Raw genomic sequence first — 22,490 nt, 5'->3', positions numbered from 1 at the left:
GTCATGGTGTCTGTTCACAGCAGTAAAACCCTAAGACAGTATCTTTTAAAAGATCACCCTTGCATGCATACTTGATGATCTCAGAATTTTAAATCTTATCCAATGCTTCTGATCATTTTATTACTATTATTTATTTGGCAATAATTTAGTTAGTGAGAATTTTTAAAGGGCAATAGAAGGAATAGCAGAAGATTCAGTCAGGAAATCTTCAAGCATCTGAATATAATCTCTCATTCAGTGGAGGAATTGCTGGTCATAGCAAGATGTGCATATTTCACATGGATTTAAGAGATAAAGTGACATTTACAATTTTCATTACAAAGCAGAATCTACATAGTTTAGAATAAACAGAATATTTTTGTTTGTTTGTTAGGTGTGCACTTTTATTAAAATGGTCTCAAGTCAGTGCACAGGCCAGCCCTAACTGCCTCAACACCTCAACCCACTCCTAGGGAGACAAAAGCCTTCATACATCAAGTTGGGGGACAAAAAAGGGGGGCCATGATAGTGGCCATTCAGAAGTTAAAAGCAAATTAAAGAAGTATTAAGGCAGAAGATTTTTTTTTAATGTAGTACATAATTTACACGGAAGCAATGCTGTCCCCTTCCCCGGTGTGGACTCAGGGCATGGACTCAACCATCCTCCTGTTAGGAAGGGGTGGTTTTGGTAGGGTGAGGGACCTCCTGTAACCGTATAGTTCATGGATACTTGAAATAACTATTTTTTTTAAAAAAACATGTACAGTCAAAATCCGCAGCCACATTGTCGAAATTGGGGGATGTTTGCTCCAACCTACTACTGTTCCAGTTTTTAAATCCTGAGTCCAAAGCACCAAAACAAAACAAATAGAATGCGTTTTAAAGTTCCTGAATTTCTTACTGCTTATGAAACATTTCCACACACACACACACAAGAAGAAAAAAGTCTTGTGACTGCAGTTTCCTTAAAGACACTGAATTGCCCTTTGAATATGTTTTCGCTTTAATTTTAGACTTGTTTGTGTTTGTAACTGTTTTGCTCCAATGTATATCTTTCTACCATATTGAGCCTGATACCTGAGCAGGTCAGACCAGGGAATTTGATCCCCTGAAACGAGAGTTATGGCCCAATGAGCAGTCACCTGAGTGTTGGGAATCAATGAAAGATTTCTTTTGCTCGTAGGATTTTCTGTAATGATTAGCAAATGATTTTTTTCAGTTATTTTCTTTAGAAACAATATATCCAGAGTTTTGCTTTGTTTTTCTTTTTAGCACCATTATATTTTTCACATGGAAAACATGCTTTTTGTCAGACCACAGACGCTTTTTTTAATGAGATGTTATCATGTGCCTGAAGGCTAATAACTTAACAAAGTTATTAAGTATGAATTTAATAAATAAAATACTGTAGTTATTTTGCTTACATGTATATTTATATTTAAGACTAAATAATGAAAACATTGAGATTTCAGGGTTAGACCTCTGAACTCAGCTAATCCTTTCTTGGATTTCCCTGTTACTTACCTTGGAATGCTCTTGGAGCTTCTTCATGGCCAGGACAGAAGCGAACCACAGTTGGTAATCTTTATCATTCTGAGATCCAAAATGAACCGACTGTCACAAAATAATCTGACAGCAGAGTCTTAAATAATCTAGTGATTTTCTTTACTTAAAATTTCCAGCTCTCTAGCAGGGAAATTATTAGGAACAGTATGAATGGTGTGTCTTCTGACCACAGGTTTGAGTCATCAGGACTGAATTCAGGAGAAAACCATGAGGTACTTGCCTTTTCTCTCTGAGGGAACCTTGGTCCATTGATCCATGGTAGAATAAGAAATTGCATTCAGCTATCAACACTAACCAAGACCAAATGAGTGGAATATTGAATGCTGATTTGACATGAGTACACAACCTGGTACCCAGAGAGTCATATACTCACAGTGATTATGATGACTTGATGAAAAACAGTTGAAAGATATTGTTACTTCAGCAACAGTGAGAAAAATAGACAAAATACAGAGAGGCTTCGAGGGTGCCTAGGAGTACACACACCCATTGGCTTTCATTCAGCGATAGCCAGTCTGTGGAGAGGATGAAGAGGTGTCTATCCTGGAATAGTTCATTCTGTTGAAATTGTTAGCCACCTCCAGGAGTGACTAAAATGATAATATGCTCTAATTGGAGTTATCATTAATTGTACTTTCTTGTTGATTCATGTTTAAAGCCAAGGAATTTTCCCATAGAGTTCTTAAGTATAACACTAGGGGACAAAAATCCATTCAAGCAGACACTCAAACCTCTACCCACCAAAACATACAAGGAAAGGGAATAATAGTGAGACAAAGAAAGAGTGATGGAGACACTCAGAGAGTCACCATACAAAGTCACGGGAAGTGATAGAGAGGGACATACCCAACACAGAGAAACACACACACACACACACACACACACACACACACACAGAGAGAGAGAGAGAGAGAGAGAGAGAGAGAGAGAGAGAGAATTACACAGATATACACTTTTAAAAACAGAAAGACCAAATATACAGATATGTATGCAGAGAGAAAGAATATAGAAAGAAATACACAAACACATTTATTAAAGATTAAAAAACAACAAAACCACACCAAAACATGTACACTTACAACCCCACATACAGAGAATGAAAACAAGAAGGCATGGGAGAAGAGATGAATCCTATACCATAAAGGAGTGCAATACAATTTTAATAGAGAAAAAGAATAAAGGGAGGAGGGAAGGAAGGAAGGAAAAGAAAGAACTTTCGTTCTTGTCGCCTCTAAAATTGGCATACATTAAATCAGGTGTGTGCATATGACCAATTAATCTCACTTTATTACACTGCATCTTTATTGTCTAGTGATAGTAAACGTATAACTCAATACTATTGGGCTATGACTTCCGTTTCAATGGAAATATAGACAAGAAATCCAAGAAAAAAGTCCCTCTAAAGACTATTGTATCTTAGATGCCTTTAGTTCCAAAAGGAGAAGACTGTAAAATAAGATTTGTAAATTTGTCATGATTAAGTTTCATCTGTATTATTTATATGCATACACATTTGCACATATATGGATCACACAAACAAAATTCAACCTTAACCCCAAGTAACTTGAAAATAATTTACAGGCATTCTTATCTTTGGTAGTAACTCTTAATTATATCATTCACCATATCGATGTTTGTTGCTGTTACACATAAAGGCTATGAATGGTATAAAATAACTTTGAAGCTCATGATTACAACAATTAGTTATTGTCTAATCATTACTTATAATCTACAGTCTGTAATGACAACTCTAATATAGAATAAACATACTATTTTCTTTCCTAGAGATATCTCTGGAAGACTGTCAGCCTACCATATTTAGCACAAAATTAACTACATGGGTACTTGGTATTTAAACATAACTGTAACAGGTTGTATATGACAAAGGAAGACTTGGAAATGTATGCTGTTGCAACTACCTGACATAATTTTCAGTCATTTAGGAAAAAAATATTTCCTGTTTTATTACTTTCACATGTGGATCAATCTGGCTTCATATTGTTTTCCACATAACACTATAAAAGACACGTGTGCATGCCATACCCATATAACTTTTCCATGTACCTGAATTCTTACTGTCTCTCCCCTCCACCAATTCATCTTATGTCTCCATCTAATGTCTTCCATTACTCTGCAAACTTCCTGTCTCTTTGCTAGTCATGAATTTGAAATATCAATTTTGCCTTTGTATTCACATACACTATCACAGCTTGGGATGTCCTTAGTAAATACCTTCAGTGAGAAATTTTTCTTGATATCCTTCTTGGATTCATTAATGGATCTGCTCACATACAATAAAAACACAGAATATAGTAAAAATTAATTTGCTAGTAGCTCATTTTAAGCTAATCACTTAATATTTTATAAGTATCATCTTGGTGTTAAATAGAAGACAATCAGTTCAGCAATATGCAATATTGGATTAGGGAATATTTAAAAGTCAGAACCAAAGACATGGTCAGATAATAGTACTTTGACCTAGGAAGCACAGTCAGGCCTCAGAACTTTTTATTTGCAAGGTTGTTGTCAACTTGACTACATCTGGAATGAACTACATTCTAGAAATGGAGAACACTTACTTACACAAACTACACTTAGAAGGCCCACTATCACTATATATATATGTATTTTTTTTTAATTCAAATGAGTCAGTTACTTAGAGGAGCCAGACAGGAAAGAGACAGATGTCCAGGGGTCGCTGCAGGGGCAGGCATAGGCAGTTGGAGGTGGAGGTGGAGGCTGAGAAGGGGGGGAAGGGAGGAGGTCCCTGGAGGAACCAGACCTGCCCCTCCTTCCCCAGCTCCAGAAGGACCCCAATGCCTGGTGCACATGCACATGCTACAGGACCCATGACACACCTCCTGGCTGTCAATTACTATCTTTTAAAAGGATGTATTTCTAAGTGTGAACTGAAGGTGAGTTGAGTAGAAATGATACACAGCCAGGACATTGACTTATTTTGAGCCTGCATCACACAGACACTACCTACCATTTTCTATGCTGGGAGTTTACAGTGACTGATGAGGGTTGAAAGTCAAATTTACCCAATTGGTTGTATCTACAATGTATAGAATTCTCTTCTGAACAGCTCATTTTCTCACATTTTTTGAAGTGTATCTTCAGGAATATTATTTACGGATGTCCAGAATGTGTTTATCCTGCAAACTGAATAATTTATATTATTGATGCCTGTCTTCAAAACCATTTACAAACTTATGAGAACATACCTTGAATTATTTACTTGATAATGTCAGTACCAACTTCCTATCTTCTAGAATTATATGAAGACTATGATCATGGGCAGTGGAGATTATATGTGATGAGGTCCCAGAAAACACCCCTCCATGGTCATAAGTTCCAATACAACCATGTATACAGCTTCATTTAATCACAGCGATTTTCTCTTGTATGTGCAGAATCACCAAACAAGACCTAGTGCTTGCAGTTTTCCTAGATTAGTGGAGGGATAGGAGCTATTTCTCATCTCTTCATAATAATTTGGAAACTGAGGTCAAGAGGCTTACATGGGTTACCACTTGTGTGAAGGATCATAATCAGGGATTACCCCCCTCCCCTTGCTTCTATGGTCTATCTGAAAACACCAAGCAAGAGGACACCTGCTTCTCATATTTTAAATATTTTATTTTGAGAACATGCCTCACTGTATAGTCCACATATCCCACAACATTTCGAAACTCAAAAGTCAGCTTTAACAATGCTAGAATTACTAGCATATGCTGGCACAGCTGCCTTCTTTTCAAGTTTGTTGTTATTCTTTCCCCAGATTCAAATAGCAGGATAGCACCTTAAATAGTTCATTTTAAAAAAAAAATGTGTCTAAAGCTTGTGACAAAACAAATTGGGAAATGTGTAGGGGAGTGTCCACCAAACCTCAACCACCGTAGAGGAAAAAGAATTTGCAAACATGAAGTAATGAAATAAGTATAATATTAAAAAAAAAGAAAAAGAAGTAAAAGAACATTTTATTTTTGTACAAAAAGGCCTAATAAAAGTGTAGCCTCTTACAGTGACGAATGCATGTTGCACATGCTCACAGGTTACTAGACCCAACCAAAACATCATTAAATAAGACTAGATGTCTTTTATTCCTTTTTCTTCCACTTGTGAGTTCTACCGAGCCTTGGAATAGCAAGGTTTGATGCATTCCTCCCATGTCTTCCTTCTCAAGGGTTTCCATATAGAAAAAAAAATAAGATATTCCTGGTCCAGGTCTCCACCTAACAGAACAAGTATTCAGTGCGTAAGACAAATCAACTAACTTTTAAAGGGTTCATGATACTGAAACACAGTAAAAGTTGAAAGAGAAGATCTGAGGCATATTATAGCAACATTTATAATGATAACAGTTACCATATCTTTATATGTATAACTTCAGTGTATGAGTTATGAAGTTCAAATAAATAAGTATGTGATATTAAAAGATAATTGTAACTCTTAACATAAATAATATGCTAATGGGAAAGATAGTAAGAAATTAGAAAACTAACTATAGTTAAAAATTTTAGACTGCTTTTTATACATGCGAACACCCTAGCCTTTCCTATATTGGCCTATATGTCTGTTTCCTCCAGAATTTTCTTTTTAATGTGATTGTCCCTTCCGCAAACTGTCTTGAACAGTGAAAACTTAGAAATGAGCAGCTGGCGTATACTGTCTTCTGAAGGAGTAGTTGCATTAATCTAAACAACTCAAGCCAAAGCCCTCTGCTTTCACGATCCTGAAGTTCAGCTGAACTGTCAAAAGTGCTACTATAATAAACCAGATCACTGTCAAATCAGAAAGACAAACAAACCCTCCAGCATTCAAAAAATATTTGCGAAGTTGGTCTTGTCCAGACAAAGGAGTCATTTCCCTTGCTGCATGCCTATGGCTCCTATAAGGATATCAACATTGATTATGGGAACTATAAACACTTGTACATTTTAAAGTCTCCTCCTAGATCCTGAACCTCATCAAGGCTCTCCATCTCCTGTACTATGCTAACAATAGAACCCCCTCTCCATCTTTATGGAGGCAAAGTTTCTCCCACTCAAATTATCCCCATTTTTCTCTGCTGATATTCTTCCTTCTCTATTACCCAGCCTTGGCCACACCAAATCTGTTTCCTTTTTCTCTCTACTCCAGATTCTTCCAGCTGCCTCTGAACATGCTTCCTCTCTTATCCATAATGAAATTCTTCCCTGTAATAAGGGTGGCTATTCTTCTGGTGGTTTCCTTACTATGACCTGCACGTACAAATGGAATATTTATGAAATATGTTTTCTTTAAGGGAATATTAATTCTGCCCAAAACATGTTACATCTTTCAAAAAATATCTACAGAGGCACCATATCTGTTACTTAGAAAGCATTTAGGATCTCTGTGAATCGAAGTCATCACACACTTCAAATAATAATGTAAAGATATGTTAAAAAATAGTACAAACTCAATTTCATGATAAGCAATATTGAAAGTAAATGAGCATGTCTGGAAAGTAGTTCCTGTCTAATCTGAATTAATGTTCAAATACTAAGAAATAGATTCCATGAACACAATATGTGTTGGAAACTATAACAATTTTATGAAAACCAGAGATTTGGGGGTGTACCAAAAAAAATCAGACAAAATTCTTTTTAAAAGTCTCTATAGTCATGGCAGTTAAAACAATTGAGTTGCACATAAAATTATCCTCATAAATTGGACAGATGTTTTTAAGATTTACAGAAACCATTCTCCTGTATGTTCAAAGCATACTTCTCCTCACATAATTTTGTTTCTACAAAAGATTGGTACTGAATATTCCTCCAACGACTACCTTTTAAAGGAACCACTGCTGAGTTGAGAGTTAGTTCATATGATCTGGAGGGATCAAAAGAAAACACTTCCTGAGATGACGAGTCTATCTTGAAAACCAAATTAGTTATAAAAATACCTTTTCCGTGGAGTCTGGCAGGGAGAAACATTCAATGGACTTGAAATATTATTTTGCCTTCCTACTCCTGAACAGCAAACTGGTGATTGCAGTTGGTTAGACAAACTACTGATGTCTGAGGATTCTGTAGTAGTCAGGCTGAAGGACCATTGCGATGCCAATCGTCTAAAGGTCAATCAATCTATCTGAGAAAGATGAGAAAGACATGCATTTCCTTCCCTTATACATAGTAGCTTCCATTTTTTTTCAAACAAATGTTGAACTGAAAGTCTTTGTGAGGAATAACGTAGTTTCACAACCAAACAAAATGTATATGAAAGTTATATAGGTGAGAGATAGACTATAGAGACAGATGAATGATAGATCAATAGATTGATAGCTACTCTTTTGGTGATTCTTTACTCTGCCATGTTCATACGATTCAAATACTAAAACATATATTACGTGAATATCATGTGTCCCCAAACACATGATATATCTTTTTAAAGAATATTTAGAGAGATACCAGCTTTTACGTAGAAAGTGTTTAATACCCATGAGATTCAAGGAGTCAGAAGGAACAGCAGCCGGTGGTTATCACAACACACAACAAACAATAATGTAAAGATATTTTACAAAAGTAATACCAATTCAGTTTCATGACATTCAAAATTAAAAGCAAATGAACATGTTTGGAAAGTGATTCCTGGTAGTAAAATATTGAAAACTTTTTTTAAAAAAACACAATATATCTAGGAAAAATAGCAATTTGTTTTGCTGAAAACCAGAGAATTTTAGATTGAAGTCTGACCAGTTTATAGCAAAAGTTTATATTCCTAGTGGGTAAAAACAATTAGATATTCTAGAAAATAATCCTCTCTCATGTCCAGGATAGGTATTTTTTGAAGACTTATAGAAAGCATTCTCCTGCAAGCTCAAAGCATACCTTTCCTTACGTGATAACTGTTTCTTTGGGGGATTGGCAGTGAATATTGCTAATGAGTAGCTTTTCATGAAGCCACTGCCAAGTTAAAAGCTAGTTTGTAAGATCCAGAGAATCAAGATAGAACACTTCCTGATTCCATTAGACTATCATAAGAATCAAATTATTTTTATATGCATACCTTTATAGTGGAGCCTGGAATCAAGAACCAATCAATGGATCTGAAATTATCACTTTCCTTCTAGGCACTAAATACCAAACTGAAGACTGCAGTTGGTAAACCAACCACTGAAGGCTGAGGATGCTTTGATAGTCAGAGTGACAGGCCATTGTGATGTTAAGATTCAAAGACTAATGCTATAACTGACAAACAAGTGCATTTCATGTCCTTCCATCTTTGGCTTTAAAAATGTATTTTTTTAATAATTGTTGAACCATAGGTATTTTTTACTAAATAACAGATTTTCATAAAAATATGTGGTGTGATATGATAGATAGATAGATAGATGATAGATGATAGATATCAGTAATAATACCTATTTAAGAAAAGGAGGAATCTTTTTTATAAAACATTGTGAAATACATATCCATTCCCAAACATTCTCAATACCTAATTATTTTTTTAACCTATCAAAGGTATATATGAAAATGCAAATTCATTAACACTGTAAACCTTAGAGACCAACATGCAAAAGTCATAGGAAATAAAAATTCATTTAAAAATGAATGTGCTTTACTGAACAGAGTCAAAAGCTTCATCTACAAGGGGGTCAGACAGCATTGCAGAATTTGTTTGTTCTTTAAATGTACATTCTATCATCTACAACTTCACTATAAAAACCATTAAAATAAATATAAAATATTATTCTATTTTATCTTCTTGCTATTATTTAAAGTTTGAGGTTTAAAAATTAGGCCTTTTTCTTCCTTTTTTCAGATGAATCATTGTATTTTCTTCCTCCTTCCTTTTATTAAATATAGATTCTTTTGTCATACAACACATTTTGATAGTTTTCCATCCCTCTATTCCTCTCAGCTCCTTTCCACCCTACACACACACACACACACACACACCTTCTCTCACATCTAGGCTCAGTCCATTTCTTTCTCTCATCAGAAAAGAGCAGGCTTCTTAAAGATAACATAACATATCAAAATAAAATACAGTAAGAGAAAACAAAAAAACCATTATATTAAGGTTGGACAAGTTAAGCTAACCGAAAGTAAAAGAGCCCCAACACAAGGCAAAGAATCAGACTTGTTTGTTTCCACATTCCTAGTGTCTACACAGAGGATCCTTGTAGGCTCATGTAGGCCTTGTGATTTCTGCTTCAGTTTCCAAGAGTTAGTTGAGCTTTCTTCATTCTTTTCGATGGTTTTGCTCTTCTGGTCTTCCACACCCTAAGGCTCCCTCACTCCCCAAACAGAAAAGCAGTCTTTAAAATCTTTACTACAGAATTTGAACACTACAAATACTCATTACTTTTTAGAATATATTCAAAATATGTATTGATAAATTTTGTAATTTGGGGTTTGATAGATTGAGGTAAATGACAAAAGAAACCATTGATGCAAGGTTTCAGTATCTCTGTTAATGGTGATGTGATTACACAGATTTTTTTCCCTCTGTATTTAAATATCATTCTACTTACTCCTTTAGAACAAGCACTTAACTAAAAGATCAAGAAAAATATTGTTCTTGATATTGTTCTATATTATTCTTCTATAGTCTTCAAACATTGTTCCTCTATCAGCAACGATATATTTGAATGTGATTCACTTTGCAGTGCTGACAGAATCAATTTACTCTTCTTGTATAATGAATATTTACTCCATGGTAGGTCATGTAAGTTCCAAAAAACAGACACAGGTATGAACGTTTGTCAGAACACACTTCAAGAATGGGGTCGTACGAGAATTCCGAATGTTTGAGAGAAAGCACCAGGAAAACAAGATGTGAATCTTGCAGCCTCAGTTTCTTCAGACACAGAATTGTTCTTGGAATTTTATTTGTGCTCCACCCAGAGGTAGTGGATAGGTGTGAATTTACTTCACCTCTTGCTATTTATGCGACTCTATGGAAATGCATGCTTTTGCCATGTGTGTCTTGTCCTTGTAATTGAAGTTACTCCTGTGAGTCTCTTTCTTTTTTGTTCTTTCTTCCTCCTGCCCCTTGGCTTCCCCTGGCACTTCAAGTCTTTGCAAGGTTAGGTGCTTCATCTCCCACTGAAGCCAGCAAAGTCTCCCAGCTAGAACGCATCGCAGGTATAGGCAACAGCTCTTAATATAGCCCCCATTCCAGCTCTTTGTGACTCACAGATGACCAAGCTGTACATCTGCTACATATGTGCAGGGAGACATAGGTCCAGCTTGTATATTTTCTTTGTTTGGTTGTTTAGTGAGACAGGACTCTGAGAGACCCAAGGGTCCAGGTTAGTTGACTCTGTTGGTCTTCCGGTGGAGTTCTTATCCCATTTGGAGCCTGTAATCCTTCCTATTCTTCAATAAGAGTCTCCAAGCTCCATCCACTGTTTGTCTGTGGGTGTCTGTATCTGTCAGAGTTGGCTGCCGGGTGGAGCCTCTCAAGAGGACAACTTGCTCCTGTCTGGAAGCAAGTAAGAGTATCATTAGCAGTGTTAGGAATTGGTGCTTGGCCATGGTCTCAAGTTGGGCTGGTTAGTGTTCGTCCATACCCTTAGTCTCTATTTCAACCCCATGCCTGCATTTTTTATAGATAGGATAAATTTGGGATTGAAAGTTTTTTGGTTGGGTTGGTGTCTCTATTGCTATACTGAGGTTCCTGCCTGGCTCCAGGGGACCGCCTCTTCAGATTGCATATCCCCAATGTAATGAGTCACAGCTAAGGCCATCTTCTTTGATTCTGGGGTGCCAGGTCTCTGTCTTGTTCTGGAGATGCCTGCCGTCTCCTCAACCCTCACAGTTGCAAATATATATTCATTTTCATGGCCATCTAGCCATCTCTCCTGTCCTTCTCTTACCTGACCCGAAACCCCATACCCTCCTTCCCAGGTCCTTCCCTCTATCTGCCTCTTATGAGTATTTTATTCTCCCTTCAAAGTCAGATACAATCTTGAGCTTTCAATCTTGTTTAGCTTTTGAGACTGTGGTATCTGCATTTTATGACTAATATCTGCTTATAAGTGAGTCCATACCATGTGTGTCATTTGGGGACTGAGTTACCTCACTCAGGATGATATTCTCAAGTTTGATCCATTTGCCTGCAAAATTCATGATGTCATTTTTAATAGCTGAATACTATTCCATTGTGTAGATATATCACATCTTTCTGTTTGTTTGTTTGAATGATTTTTTTTGTGTGTGTGTTATCCATTCTTCAGTCAAGGGACATTTCGATTTTTTTCCAGTTTCTGTCAAATAAAGCTGCTATGAACATAGTTCAGTAAGTATCTTTGTGAGATGTTGGAGCAACTTTTGAGTATATTCCCAGGAGTGGCATAGCTGGGTCTTGAGATAAATCTATCCCCAGCTTTCTGTGAAATCTCCAAGTTGATTTGCAAAGTGATTGTCCAAGTTTACACTCCCAACAACAATGAGGAAGTATTCCCCTTGCTCCACATTCTATTCTGCATGCACTATCTCTTGAGTTTGTGATCTTAGCCATTCTGATGGGTCTAAGATGGAACCTCGGAGTTGTTTGATTTGCTTTTCCATGACTAAGAACCTGGAACATTTTTTTTTAATTTTTGTTTTAATTTCATTTAATCCTTTTTTTTTACACTCTAGCTTTTATTCCCCTCTCTGTCCACCCTCTGATTGTTCCCCATCCCGTACTTCCTCTGAGTGTCTCCACAAGGATGCCACCACCCACACCCACTCACACCCACCCACCCCACCAGACCTCTCTACTCCATGAGTCCTCCAATCTCTTGAGGGTTAGTTGCATATTCTCTGAGTGAACTCTGACCCTGCAGTCCTCTGCTGTATGTGTTGGGAGCTTCATAACAGCTGGTGTATGCTTCCCGGTTGGTGGTCCACTGTCTGAGAAATCTTGGGGGTTCAGGTTGAGACTACTGGTCCTCCTACAGTGTCACCCTCCTCCTCAGCTTCTTCCAGCATTTCCCTAATTCAACCACAGGGCTCTGCAGGTTCTGTCCATTGGTTGAATGTAAATACCTGCATCTGACTCTTTCAGATGCTTGTTGGGTATCTAGGAGGGCAATCATGCTAGGTCCCTTTTTGTAAGCACTCCATAGCCTCAGTAATAGTGTCAGGCCTTGGAGCCTTCCCTTGAGCTGGATCCCACTTTGGGACTATCACTGGACCACCTTTTCCTCAGGATCTTCTCCATTTTTGTCCCTGTAGTTCTTTTAGACAGGAACAATTCTGGGTCAGAGTTTTTGACTGTGGGATGGCAACCCTATCCCTCACTTGATGCCCTATCTTTCTGCTGGTGGAGGGCTATACACGTTCCCAATCCTCGCTGTAGGGCCTTTCATCTAAGGTCCTTAACTTCAAGTCCTGAGAGTCTCTCACCTCCCAGGTCTCTGGCACATTCTGGAGTGTCCCCCCCCACCACCACCTCCTACCTGCCGAGGTTGCCTGTTTCCATTCTCTCTGCTGGCCATCAGGGCCTCAGTACTTTTTTCCAACCCAATACCTAATAATGTTCCCCTCTTCCCCTCCCTGTCCCCTTTCTCACCTGGGTATCTCCCTCCCTCCCCCCTCCTATGACTGCTTTCTTCTCCCTCCCAAGTGGGACTGAAGAGTCCTCACTTGGTCACTCTGGCTTGTTAATCTTTGAGTTCTGTGGACTGTATCTTGGGTATTCTGTACATTTTGGGGCTAATATCCACTTATTAGGGATTACATACCATGCATATATTTTTGGGTCTGAGTTACCTCACTCAGGATGATATTTTCTAGTTCGATCCATTTGCCTTCAAAACTCAGATGTCCTCATTCTTAATAGATGGGTATTATTCCATTGTGTAAATGAAAATCAGGAAGCTGAACATTTCTTTTTCTTTTCCTTTGTTTTTATTGGCTATTTTCTTTATTTACATTTCAAATGTTATACCCTTTCCTAGCTGGCCTCCTGGAAACCCCCATCCCATCTCCCTACCCAGCTTCTGTGAGGGTGCTCCGGCACACATCCACCCAGTCCTACCTCCCTGCCTTTGAATTCCCCTACACTGTAGCATTGAGCCTTCACAGGACCAAGGGTCTCTCCTCCTATTGATGCTCAACAAGGCCATCCTCTGCTACATATGCATCTGGAGCCATGGGTCTCTCCATGTGTACTCCTTGGTTTGTGGTTTAGTCCCTAGGAGCTCTGGGGGGTCTGATTGGTTGATATTATTATCTTTCTATGAGGTTGCAACTCCTTCAGTTCTTCAGCTCCTTCAGTTCTTTCTCTAACTCCTCCATTTGGGACTCCGTGCTCAGTTCAATGGTTGGCTGTGAGCATCTGTCTCTGTATTTGTCAGGCTCTGGCAGAGCCTCTCAGGAGACAGCAATATCAGGTTCTTGTCAGCATGCACTTCTTGGCAACCACAATAGTGCCTGGGGTTGGTGACTGTGTATGGGATGGATCCCTAGGTAGGGCAGTCTTTGGATGGTCTTTCCTTCAGTCTCTGTTCCACACTTTGTCTCTGTATTTGCTCCACTGACTATTTTGTTCCACTCTCTAAGAAGGACCAGAGCACACATATTTTGTTCCTCCTTCTTCTTGAGCTTCATGTGGTCTGTGAATTGTATCTTGGCTATTCCAAGCTTTTGGGCTTATATCCATTTATCAGTGAGTGTATACCATGTGTGTTCTTTGTGATTGGGTTTCCTCACTCAGGATGATATTTTCTAGTTCCATCCATTTACCTAAGTATTTCATGAATTCATTGTTTTTAATAGCTAAGTAGTACTCCATTGTGTAAACGTACCACATTTTCTTTCTCCATTCCTCTGTTGAAGAACACTGGGTTCTTTACAGCTTCTGGCTATATAAATAAGGCTATGAATATAGCGGAGTATGTGTCCTTGTTATATGTTGGAGCATCTTTTGGGTATATGACTAGAGTAGTCCTTAGGTAATACTATGTCCAGTTTTCTGAAGCTGATTTTTATAGTGATTGTACCAGCTTGCAATCCCACCAATTGATGAGGGGTATTCCTCTTTCTCCACACCCTTGCCACCATCTCCTGTCACCTGAGTTTTTGATCTTAGCAGTTCTGACTGGTGTAAGATGGAATCTCAGGGTTATTTTGATATCACTATTTGCAGATGATACAACAGTGAACTTAAATGACCCCAAAAATTCCACCAGAGAACCCCTAACCCTGATAAACAATTTTGGCAACGTGGCTGGATATAAATTTAACTCAAACAAATCATTAGCCTTCCTCTATTCAAAGGATAAACAGGCTGAGAAAGAAATTAGGGAAATGACACCCTTCACAAAAGTCACAAATAATATAAAATACCTTGGTGTGAATCTAACCAAACAAGTGAAAGATCTGTATGACAAGTCAAGTCCCTGAAGAAAGAAATTGAAGATCTCAGAAGATGGAAAGATCTCCCATGTTCATGGGTTGGCAGGATTAATATAGTAAAAACGGCTGTTTTGCTGAAAGCAATCTACAAATTCAATGTAATTCCCATTAAAATTTCAACTCAATTTTTCATAGAGTTAGAAAGAATAAGTCTCAAATTAATTTGGAAAAAAAAACAGGATAGGGAAAATTATTCTCAACAATAAAAGAACTTCTGGGGGGAACCATCATTCCTGACCTCAAGCTGTACAACAAATCAATAGTGATAAAAAAAAATGCATGATATTGGTATTCATGGTATTCATGGTATACCATGCCTGGAAACAGGCAGGTAGAGCAATGGAATAAAGTTGAAGACCCGAAAATGAACCCACACACCTATAATCACTTGATCTTTGTCAAAGGAGCTAAAATCATCCAGTGGGAAAAAAGATACCCTTTTCAAAAAAATGGTGCTGGATCAACTGGAGGTCAGCATGTAAAAGTATGCAAATCAACCCATTCTTATCTCCTTGTACAAACCTCAAGTCCAAGTGGATCAAGAACCTCCACATAAAACCAGATACACTGAAACTGATAGAAGAGAAAGTGGAAAAGCCTTGAACACATGGGCACAGAGGAAATTTTCCTAAACAGAACACCAATGGCTTATGCTCTGAGATCAAGAATCGACAAATGGGACCTCATAAAATTGCAAAGCTTCTGTATGGCAAAGGACACTGTCAATAGGGCAAAACAGCAACCAAGAGATTGGGAAAGGATCTTTACCAGTCCTCTATCTGATAGAGGGCTAATATTCAATATATACAAAGAACTCAAGAAGTTAGACTCCTGAGAATCAAATTACTGTATTAAAAAATGGGGTCCAGAGCTAAACAAAGAATTCTCAACTGAAGAGTACAAAATGACCGAGAAGCACCTAAAGAAATATTCATTGTCCTTAGTCATTAGGGAAATGCGAGTCAAAACAACCCTGAGATTCTACCTCACAGCAGTCAGAATGAACATTTCTTTTCAGCCACTCAAGATACCACTGTTGAGAATTTCCTGTCCAGTTCTGTACCGCCTTTTTAAACTGGGTTGTTTGGATTGTTGGTGTTTACCTTCTTGAGATTTTTGGAAATTTTTATATTAGCCCTCTGTCAGATATGGGGCTGGTGACGATACTTTGCCTATCTATAGACTGCTCATTTATTGCTTCAGGAAACTGTCTCCTCTACCAGTGGTCTCAAGGCAATTTCACACTTTTTCTTCTATGAAAATTAGTGTATCTCATTTTATGTTAAATTTCTTGATCCACTTAGACTTGAGTTTCATGCATTGTGATAAATATGGATCTAATTTCACTAATGTCTACATGAAGACATCCTGCTAGTCCAGCACCATTTGGGGAAGATCCTTTTATTTTTACATTGTGTGATTTTTGGCTTCTTTATCAAATATCAATTTTCTATAGACATATGGGTTTATTTTTTCTTTTGCCTTGATTTGAATCTATGGATTTACTTGTTTTTGTACCAATGCCACTCATTTTAAAATCACCATTGATCTGTGATACAGCTTAAGGTCAGGGATGGTGATGCCTCCCAAAGTTCTTTTATTCTTCAGAATTGTTTTTGCATAAGCTGGGTTTATTATTTTCCTATATGAAGTTGAGGATTGATTTTCAAGGTCTATAAAAAAATTGGTTGGAATTTTGATGGGGATTGCATTGAATCAGTAGATTGTTTTGGCCAAGATGGTCATTTTCACTCTGTAAATCTTACCTATACATAGTCATGGGAGATCATTCTACCTTCTGAAATCTTCTTCAGTACCGTTCTTCAGAAGCATGAAGTCCTTGTCTTATAGATCTTTTACCTGCTTGGTTAGAGTTACACCAAGATAATTTATATTACTCATAGATATTGTAAAGGGTGTTGTTTCCCTAATTTCTTTCTCAGTCTGTTTATGATTTATATAAAGGGGGACTACTGACTTAAGTTAATTTTGTATCTAGCCACTTTGCTAAAAATGTTTATCAGCTGTAGGAGTTCTCTGATAGATTTTTGGGGGTTGCTTATTTATACTGTCATATCATCTGCAAATAGTGATACTTGGACTTCTTCCTTGCCAGTTTTGATCCCCTTGATCTCCTTTTGTTGTCTTATTGTTCTGATTAGAACTTCAAGTACTATATTGAATAGATAGGGAGAGAGTGGGTAGGGATTGCTTTAAGTTCCTCTCCATTTAACTCGATGCTGAGTATTTGTGTTGCAAGATTTCATCAATATAGAGAGGGTTTGTGATTGGATGGGGAAGTAGGGGGTGGAGAGTGAGGAGTTGGAGAAGAAGGGCACAGAGGTGCTCATGGAGAGCTCGGGGCAGGAGTGGATGAACAATGGCTTGTAATGTTTTTTCTGTGTGTTTCATAAGGTTAGAAACATTGGGATAAGATTTTTACTATATTGGCCTCTTGTAATTGTATTTATAATATCTATAAATCTAATTGGCAAACTAAGCATTAAGGGTCATGTTCTATTGGGTAATTTGGGTATTGAGAGCCTATGGGGTGTGAGGGATATGCATGGAAGAGCTCTCGAGAACCCCGCCTATAGCCGCCAGAGAGACAGCCAGGCTAGCAGGACTGCCAAAGAGCCTGGGTCAAACAGAACGGGACCCTGTAGAGACTTAGTGTTAGAAATTGTCAGGCCTGCAGATCTAGGAAGCACAGGAACATGCTGGGGTGGGCACACCACCTCCAACAAGGCCACACCTCCTCCAACAAGGTCACACCTCCTCCAACAAGGCCACACCTCCTCCAACAAGGCCACACCTCCTAATAGTGCCGTTTCCTATGGGGGCCATTTTCATCCAGGCCACCACACCACCAAGCTTAAGTATAGAAACAGTGCTTATGCATAGAAACAGAAGATGGAATATTTGTTCATTAAAAAATATTTATTGAGCATGGACTCTGCCCCACATATAATTTACCCAGAAGACGTTACACGCAGCTACCCATGCAGAGCCCACTGCACGCTGCCACCTCCAGTCCTTGCACCTCCAGTCCTTGCACCGAGACACGGGTGCTTGGCCATCTCTCATAGCTCTGCAAGCCACAGTCCACAGGCACACAGCAGCTGGCCAAGGGTGTCAAGGGCACCACTGACACAAGGCATGGACATTACAGTCACAGGTACACAGGCGGAAATGTGTGTCTGGGGGATCTACAACTACTCCCAATTGGGAATACGGTCACCACTGGCAGTTGACGGGCGCCACGGGAGGGACACCTATATACACAGCCTATGAGAGAAAAGACACTGGGGGTGAGCTGTGGGAGGCCTGGTGTCACCTGCTAGGTGGGAAGGGGTCAGCATGGGGCAGGTGAGTGTGGACATCACAGTAGGTGGCCAAGGGCATCTTCTTCTGCCAAGATGCATCCCATGCCCGCAACTCCCACGCCCTGCTTAGCTGTCACCTCCAGATCGGAAAGACCTTCTCTCCAACCTGTAGAAGACCGAATTAAAAAAGAGTCAGTTCACCGTTTCTGGTTTGATTGGCACATAGCATTTCCAATAATTTAACCACGGATGGCACGGCATTCCGAGCGCCCATACTTAAATGAATATGAAATTACCACAAAATAGAACCACTTCATTGGTTTCCTTTTCTCTCCTACATTAACGCTGTATCCGAAAACAGAGTTCTAACTTCCAGTAGCCCTTTAAGACCCGAGGCCTGATCTTCAACCCAATTCTATGTGCCCCATGTCATTCCCCATATGGACTGTGGCCTTTACATGTCACACATGGCCCTTCCTAGAGAGAACAAGCAGCAGCCCCAGGAAGGCATAGGACTTCTCTGAACAGCTATGTTCTTTTCAAAATGATTTATTTTATTTTACGTATATGAGTACACTGTAGCTGTACAGATGGTTGTGAGCCACCATGTGGTTGCTGAGGATTTGAACTCAGGACCTTTGGAAGAGCAGTCAGTGCTCTTAACCACTGAGCCATCCCTCTAGCCCCTGAGCAGCTATGTTAAACAAGTACTAGGCATTAAGCTTTTTAAATGGTCCACCTCCCATAATATGAAATGGGGAATCTATGTATTAACATCTTTGTCCTGTGTGAAGATTATAATGATACAGGAAAGGCTAGGCCAACCGTGGCAGGGGACAAGCATCTGTCACCGTTCTTAAGAACCACCAGGAGTGGTCTCCCTGAGATCCGGCCCCTACAGGACCTAATTTTTACAAAGAAGTATCTTACTCTTTGAGACGTGGGATCGAGTGCAGACGTGACAACCCAGCTCAGAGAGACGGACATGTGCCTTCTCCATACCGGATTTCTTTGTAATACAACAGAGCCCGTAACCACATCTCCCGTGTGGACCGGGACTGGGTCGTCCATCATGAACAAGGTCTGCTTCCAGTGTGTGGTGCTGAAAGACAGGAGCGGTCACCTGTCAGCCTCATCTCAACGAGGTCCGCTGCACTGACAGCCTGTCCTGTCCTGACACGGAGCTTAGGGTCACACTAACCCGTGCCACCCTCCCACAGCCAACCCTACGAGCTGAAGTCTTTACAGGATCAGAACTACACCACAGAACCTGACACCCTGCTCCCGACGCGGCAGAGGGGACATTACAAAGATGGCTTGAGTTCCAGAAGGTGAGGAAGGTTCACCTGGGTGGCCCACACAGAGTTCTGTGTCCCCAAGCCCAGAGACAGGAAAAGGCACAGTGACTGAGTGATCTTTGGTTCCAGTCACTCTTCAAATGTCCCTGTCCATCCTCTCCTCCCTGATCTGGACCAGAGGGGTGAGGCGGGCACAGAGCTGACTCAACCACCTTTATGGAAAAGCCAGAGGCTGGATCGTGTCACACCACCCCAGCGATTTATCCAACTTCGTGGGCTGAAGGGCCGGGAGATGTCAGGGGATTGGAGCCCCAAATCTAGGATGGCTTTCTACACTAGGAAACTTCTCAGGAAGTCTCATCTCCTGAAGGATAACCAAAGCAGAGGCAAGAGACATGCCTCACCACCTCACGTGGCTGTCTGAGGGTACCTGAAGTACAATAAGTCAGCCCGCTTCCATCCACCGCTTATCCCCCTGCCTAACCCCACCACCTCCCCCAGTCCCACCCCCCACCCCGTGGAAGGCTCACTTACGGGTGCAGCGGGCCTGTGCTCAGCACCTGCTGAGGCTGGTCCTCCTCTAGGCTCTGGAAGTGCACACTGAACCAAGCTGTGAAGCCATGCAGGGTCCCAGCCTTCTGAATGTCAAATCGCAGCTCACCACGCATGGTCTGCCCCAAACATAGGATAACATGTTGGTGCCACAGACCCGTGCCAATCCCAGTACCCCCATGTGGATAGTGCTTGGGCTCTGCTGACCATATCCATCCCAAACCCCTTTGCCCACCCAGCAGTCATGGGACCTAACTGACCATGGGAAAGATGTTGAGAATTTTTGTCACTGATAGGGCTGTACACAGCTGGAAGGATTTGTTACTTCATTACCAGAGCACAATAAATGGAACATAATTTGTATGGTTTTTAGGATGCCAAGAATATCAAATAAATATAAAAGAATAACTAAAGACAGTAGAGATTAAATATAAATAATATAAAAACATGAAAGACAGAACCAAAATAGAATGTAAGGAAAAAAAACAGTTCACTTATTGGTGTAATACAGTCATCACTAAGATACCCTCCCCCACCCTGCCTACACTACTCTACTCCCCCGCCCCACCCCCCACCCCCCCCCACCCACCCCACCCACCCCACCCTCCCCACCCTACTCCCACCCATCCACCCCCACCCCCCCCGGCCAGGATGCTTGCAGCATGTCTGCTATTGTGCAGCAATTTAATGTCAAAAGCACACCCGTCTCTCACCTCCAGGTCAGAGACCTGCACAGTTCTCATGTCCAACTGCAATATTGTGCATGGCTCTGAGAGACAGTCTTCCGGCTTCAAGATATGATTAGACTTTGGCCTTGAAAAGAACTCCTTGATTGCTAAAGACCTAGGGGGTGAGTTAAAGAAGGCTTGAGGCGCTGGCAAGGATTTAGCTGTAAGTATACTGGTGGCGATGAATGAGCGCTGAGGGCCCAGCCTGGGGGATCCTCCCCTGCTAACCAAGCTCTTCTGCTCTGCAGCCTGGCTAAGCCTCAGGAGTTGGCCCTCAGAGTCTGCTGGTCAGGGGGCCCTTCCTTAGCAAGTCAAATATAGGGACCCTGAGCACTTGGAAGTCAACGGTGACAAGTCGGAGGAGAACTGGAGAAGGAAGATTCTCTCTCACTCTTCCATTGCCTGCTTGCCTCATGGGACTCAGAAACTGCCAGATCCTTGGACTTCCATCCAAGCTGCTGCTGACCATTGTTGGGGAGTTGGACTATAGACTGTAAGTCATCGACAAATTCCCTAACTATATTAAGACTATCCATACGTTCTGTGGCTCTATAGAACCCAAACTAATACACTCCATAAACTGCTTCTTAGAAACGATGCCAGCCCCCCTGAGATTGTTCCCCCTTTACCCCTCCCAAACCTTGTGAGGTTCCCTTTATATTGCCTTGTGTAAAAAATAAAGATTGACAGCTTGATCGGAATACTGTCTTGCTGTCTGTCTCTCGCAGTCTCTTGTCTCTCCCCTTTTCTTAGGTATTCCAGGGACCCTGTTGACTGTCCTGCGGGTCGGGACACCAAGGCATCATACAAAGGGAATCATTCAATTGGAGGCTGGCTTTACAGTTCCAGAGGGTTAGTCCATGATCATCATGGCAGGGAGCACAGCAGCAGGCAAGTGGGGATCACAATGGAGTGGTAGCTAAGAGCTTATATCCTGACTGGCAGGCAGCAGGAGAGAGAGAGATGGCCTGATATGGGTTCTTCAAATTTCAAAGCTTACCCAGGGACAAACCTCCTCCAACAAGGCCACACCTCCTCCAGCAAGGCTACACCTCCTCCAACAAGGCCACACCTCCCCCAGTAAGGCCACACCCCCTCCAACGAGGCCACATCTCCTAATCCTTTCCAAACAGTTCCATTAACTGGGGACCAAATACTCAAATATATAAGCCCATTCTCTTTTAAAACCACCAGAGATGACAATGTGAGGTTTAGCTGCCAGCTTGGGACTGATCCTGGCTCCCTTGAACCACATTAGCAGCCGTTTTGATTTTTTTTTTTAATTCAGCAGTTGCTTCGCATGGGCAGAAGACTCCAAAGCAGGGTCTCCTTCACAGGCTGGAAGCTCGGCAGGGTGGATGTCATTCTGAATGCGCCCTTCCCTTTGTCCCAGGGCTGAGCAAGCCTCTCCACAGCCTCTGTTTCAGCGCTGCCTTCGCTTTAACATTAACTTCATTAGCTCTATTTTCTGTAAACCTTCGCTTCTTATTTCTATTTGCACTGCTTGATCTTTTGTATCACAGACCCCGCCCCCAAGCCCTATCACTCACAGCCATGCCACAGATTCAGTGTTATGCTCCTGAGATTTCCTCTACCAAGGAAATTGGTCCGGTGCTTTTTATTTTAGCCTCCGGCAAGTTCTTAGGACAAGGGCAGAAG

The 22,490-nt window shown here is 40.5% G+C and overlaps 1 protein-coding gene across 2 annotated transcripts in view; it reads right to left on the bottom strand.

Moving 5' to 3' along the window:
• Positions 1-17,846: 17,846 nt before the first annotated feature.
• Positions 17,847-22,490, bottom strand: part of Prmt2 (protein arginine methyltransferase 2) — a 25,093-nt gene continuing 20,449 nt past the window's right edge. For both annotated transcript variants that reach the window (XM_052164595.1, XM_052164594.1), the window contains exons 8-11: positions 20,817-20,946; positions 20,086-20,222; positions 19,184-19,355; positions 17,847-18,419 (exon numbers count right to left, since the gene is read on the bottom strand). In XM_052164595.1, coding sequence (XP_052020555.1) covers positions 18,387-18,419; positions 19,184-19,355; positions 20,086-20,222; positions 20,817-20,946 — 472 coding nt within the window. In that variant the 3' untranslated portion in view covers positions 17,847-18,386. The remainder of the gene's footprint in view (positions 18,420-19,183; positions 19,356-20,085; positions 20,223-20,816; positions 20,947-22,490) is intronic.

Source organism: Apodemus sylvaticus, chromosome 19, assembly GCF_947179515.1.
Source record: "Apodemus sylvaticus chromosome 19, mApoSyl1.1, whole genome shotgun sequence".
NCBI lineage: Eukaryota > Metazoa > Chordata > Mammalia > Rodentia > Muridae > Apodemus > Apodemus sylvaticus.
The sequence above is the reverse complement of the archived record's forward strand: the minus strand, read 5'-3'. Positions and strand labels throughout refer to the sequence as shown.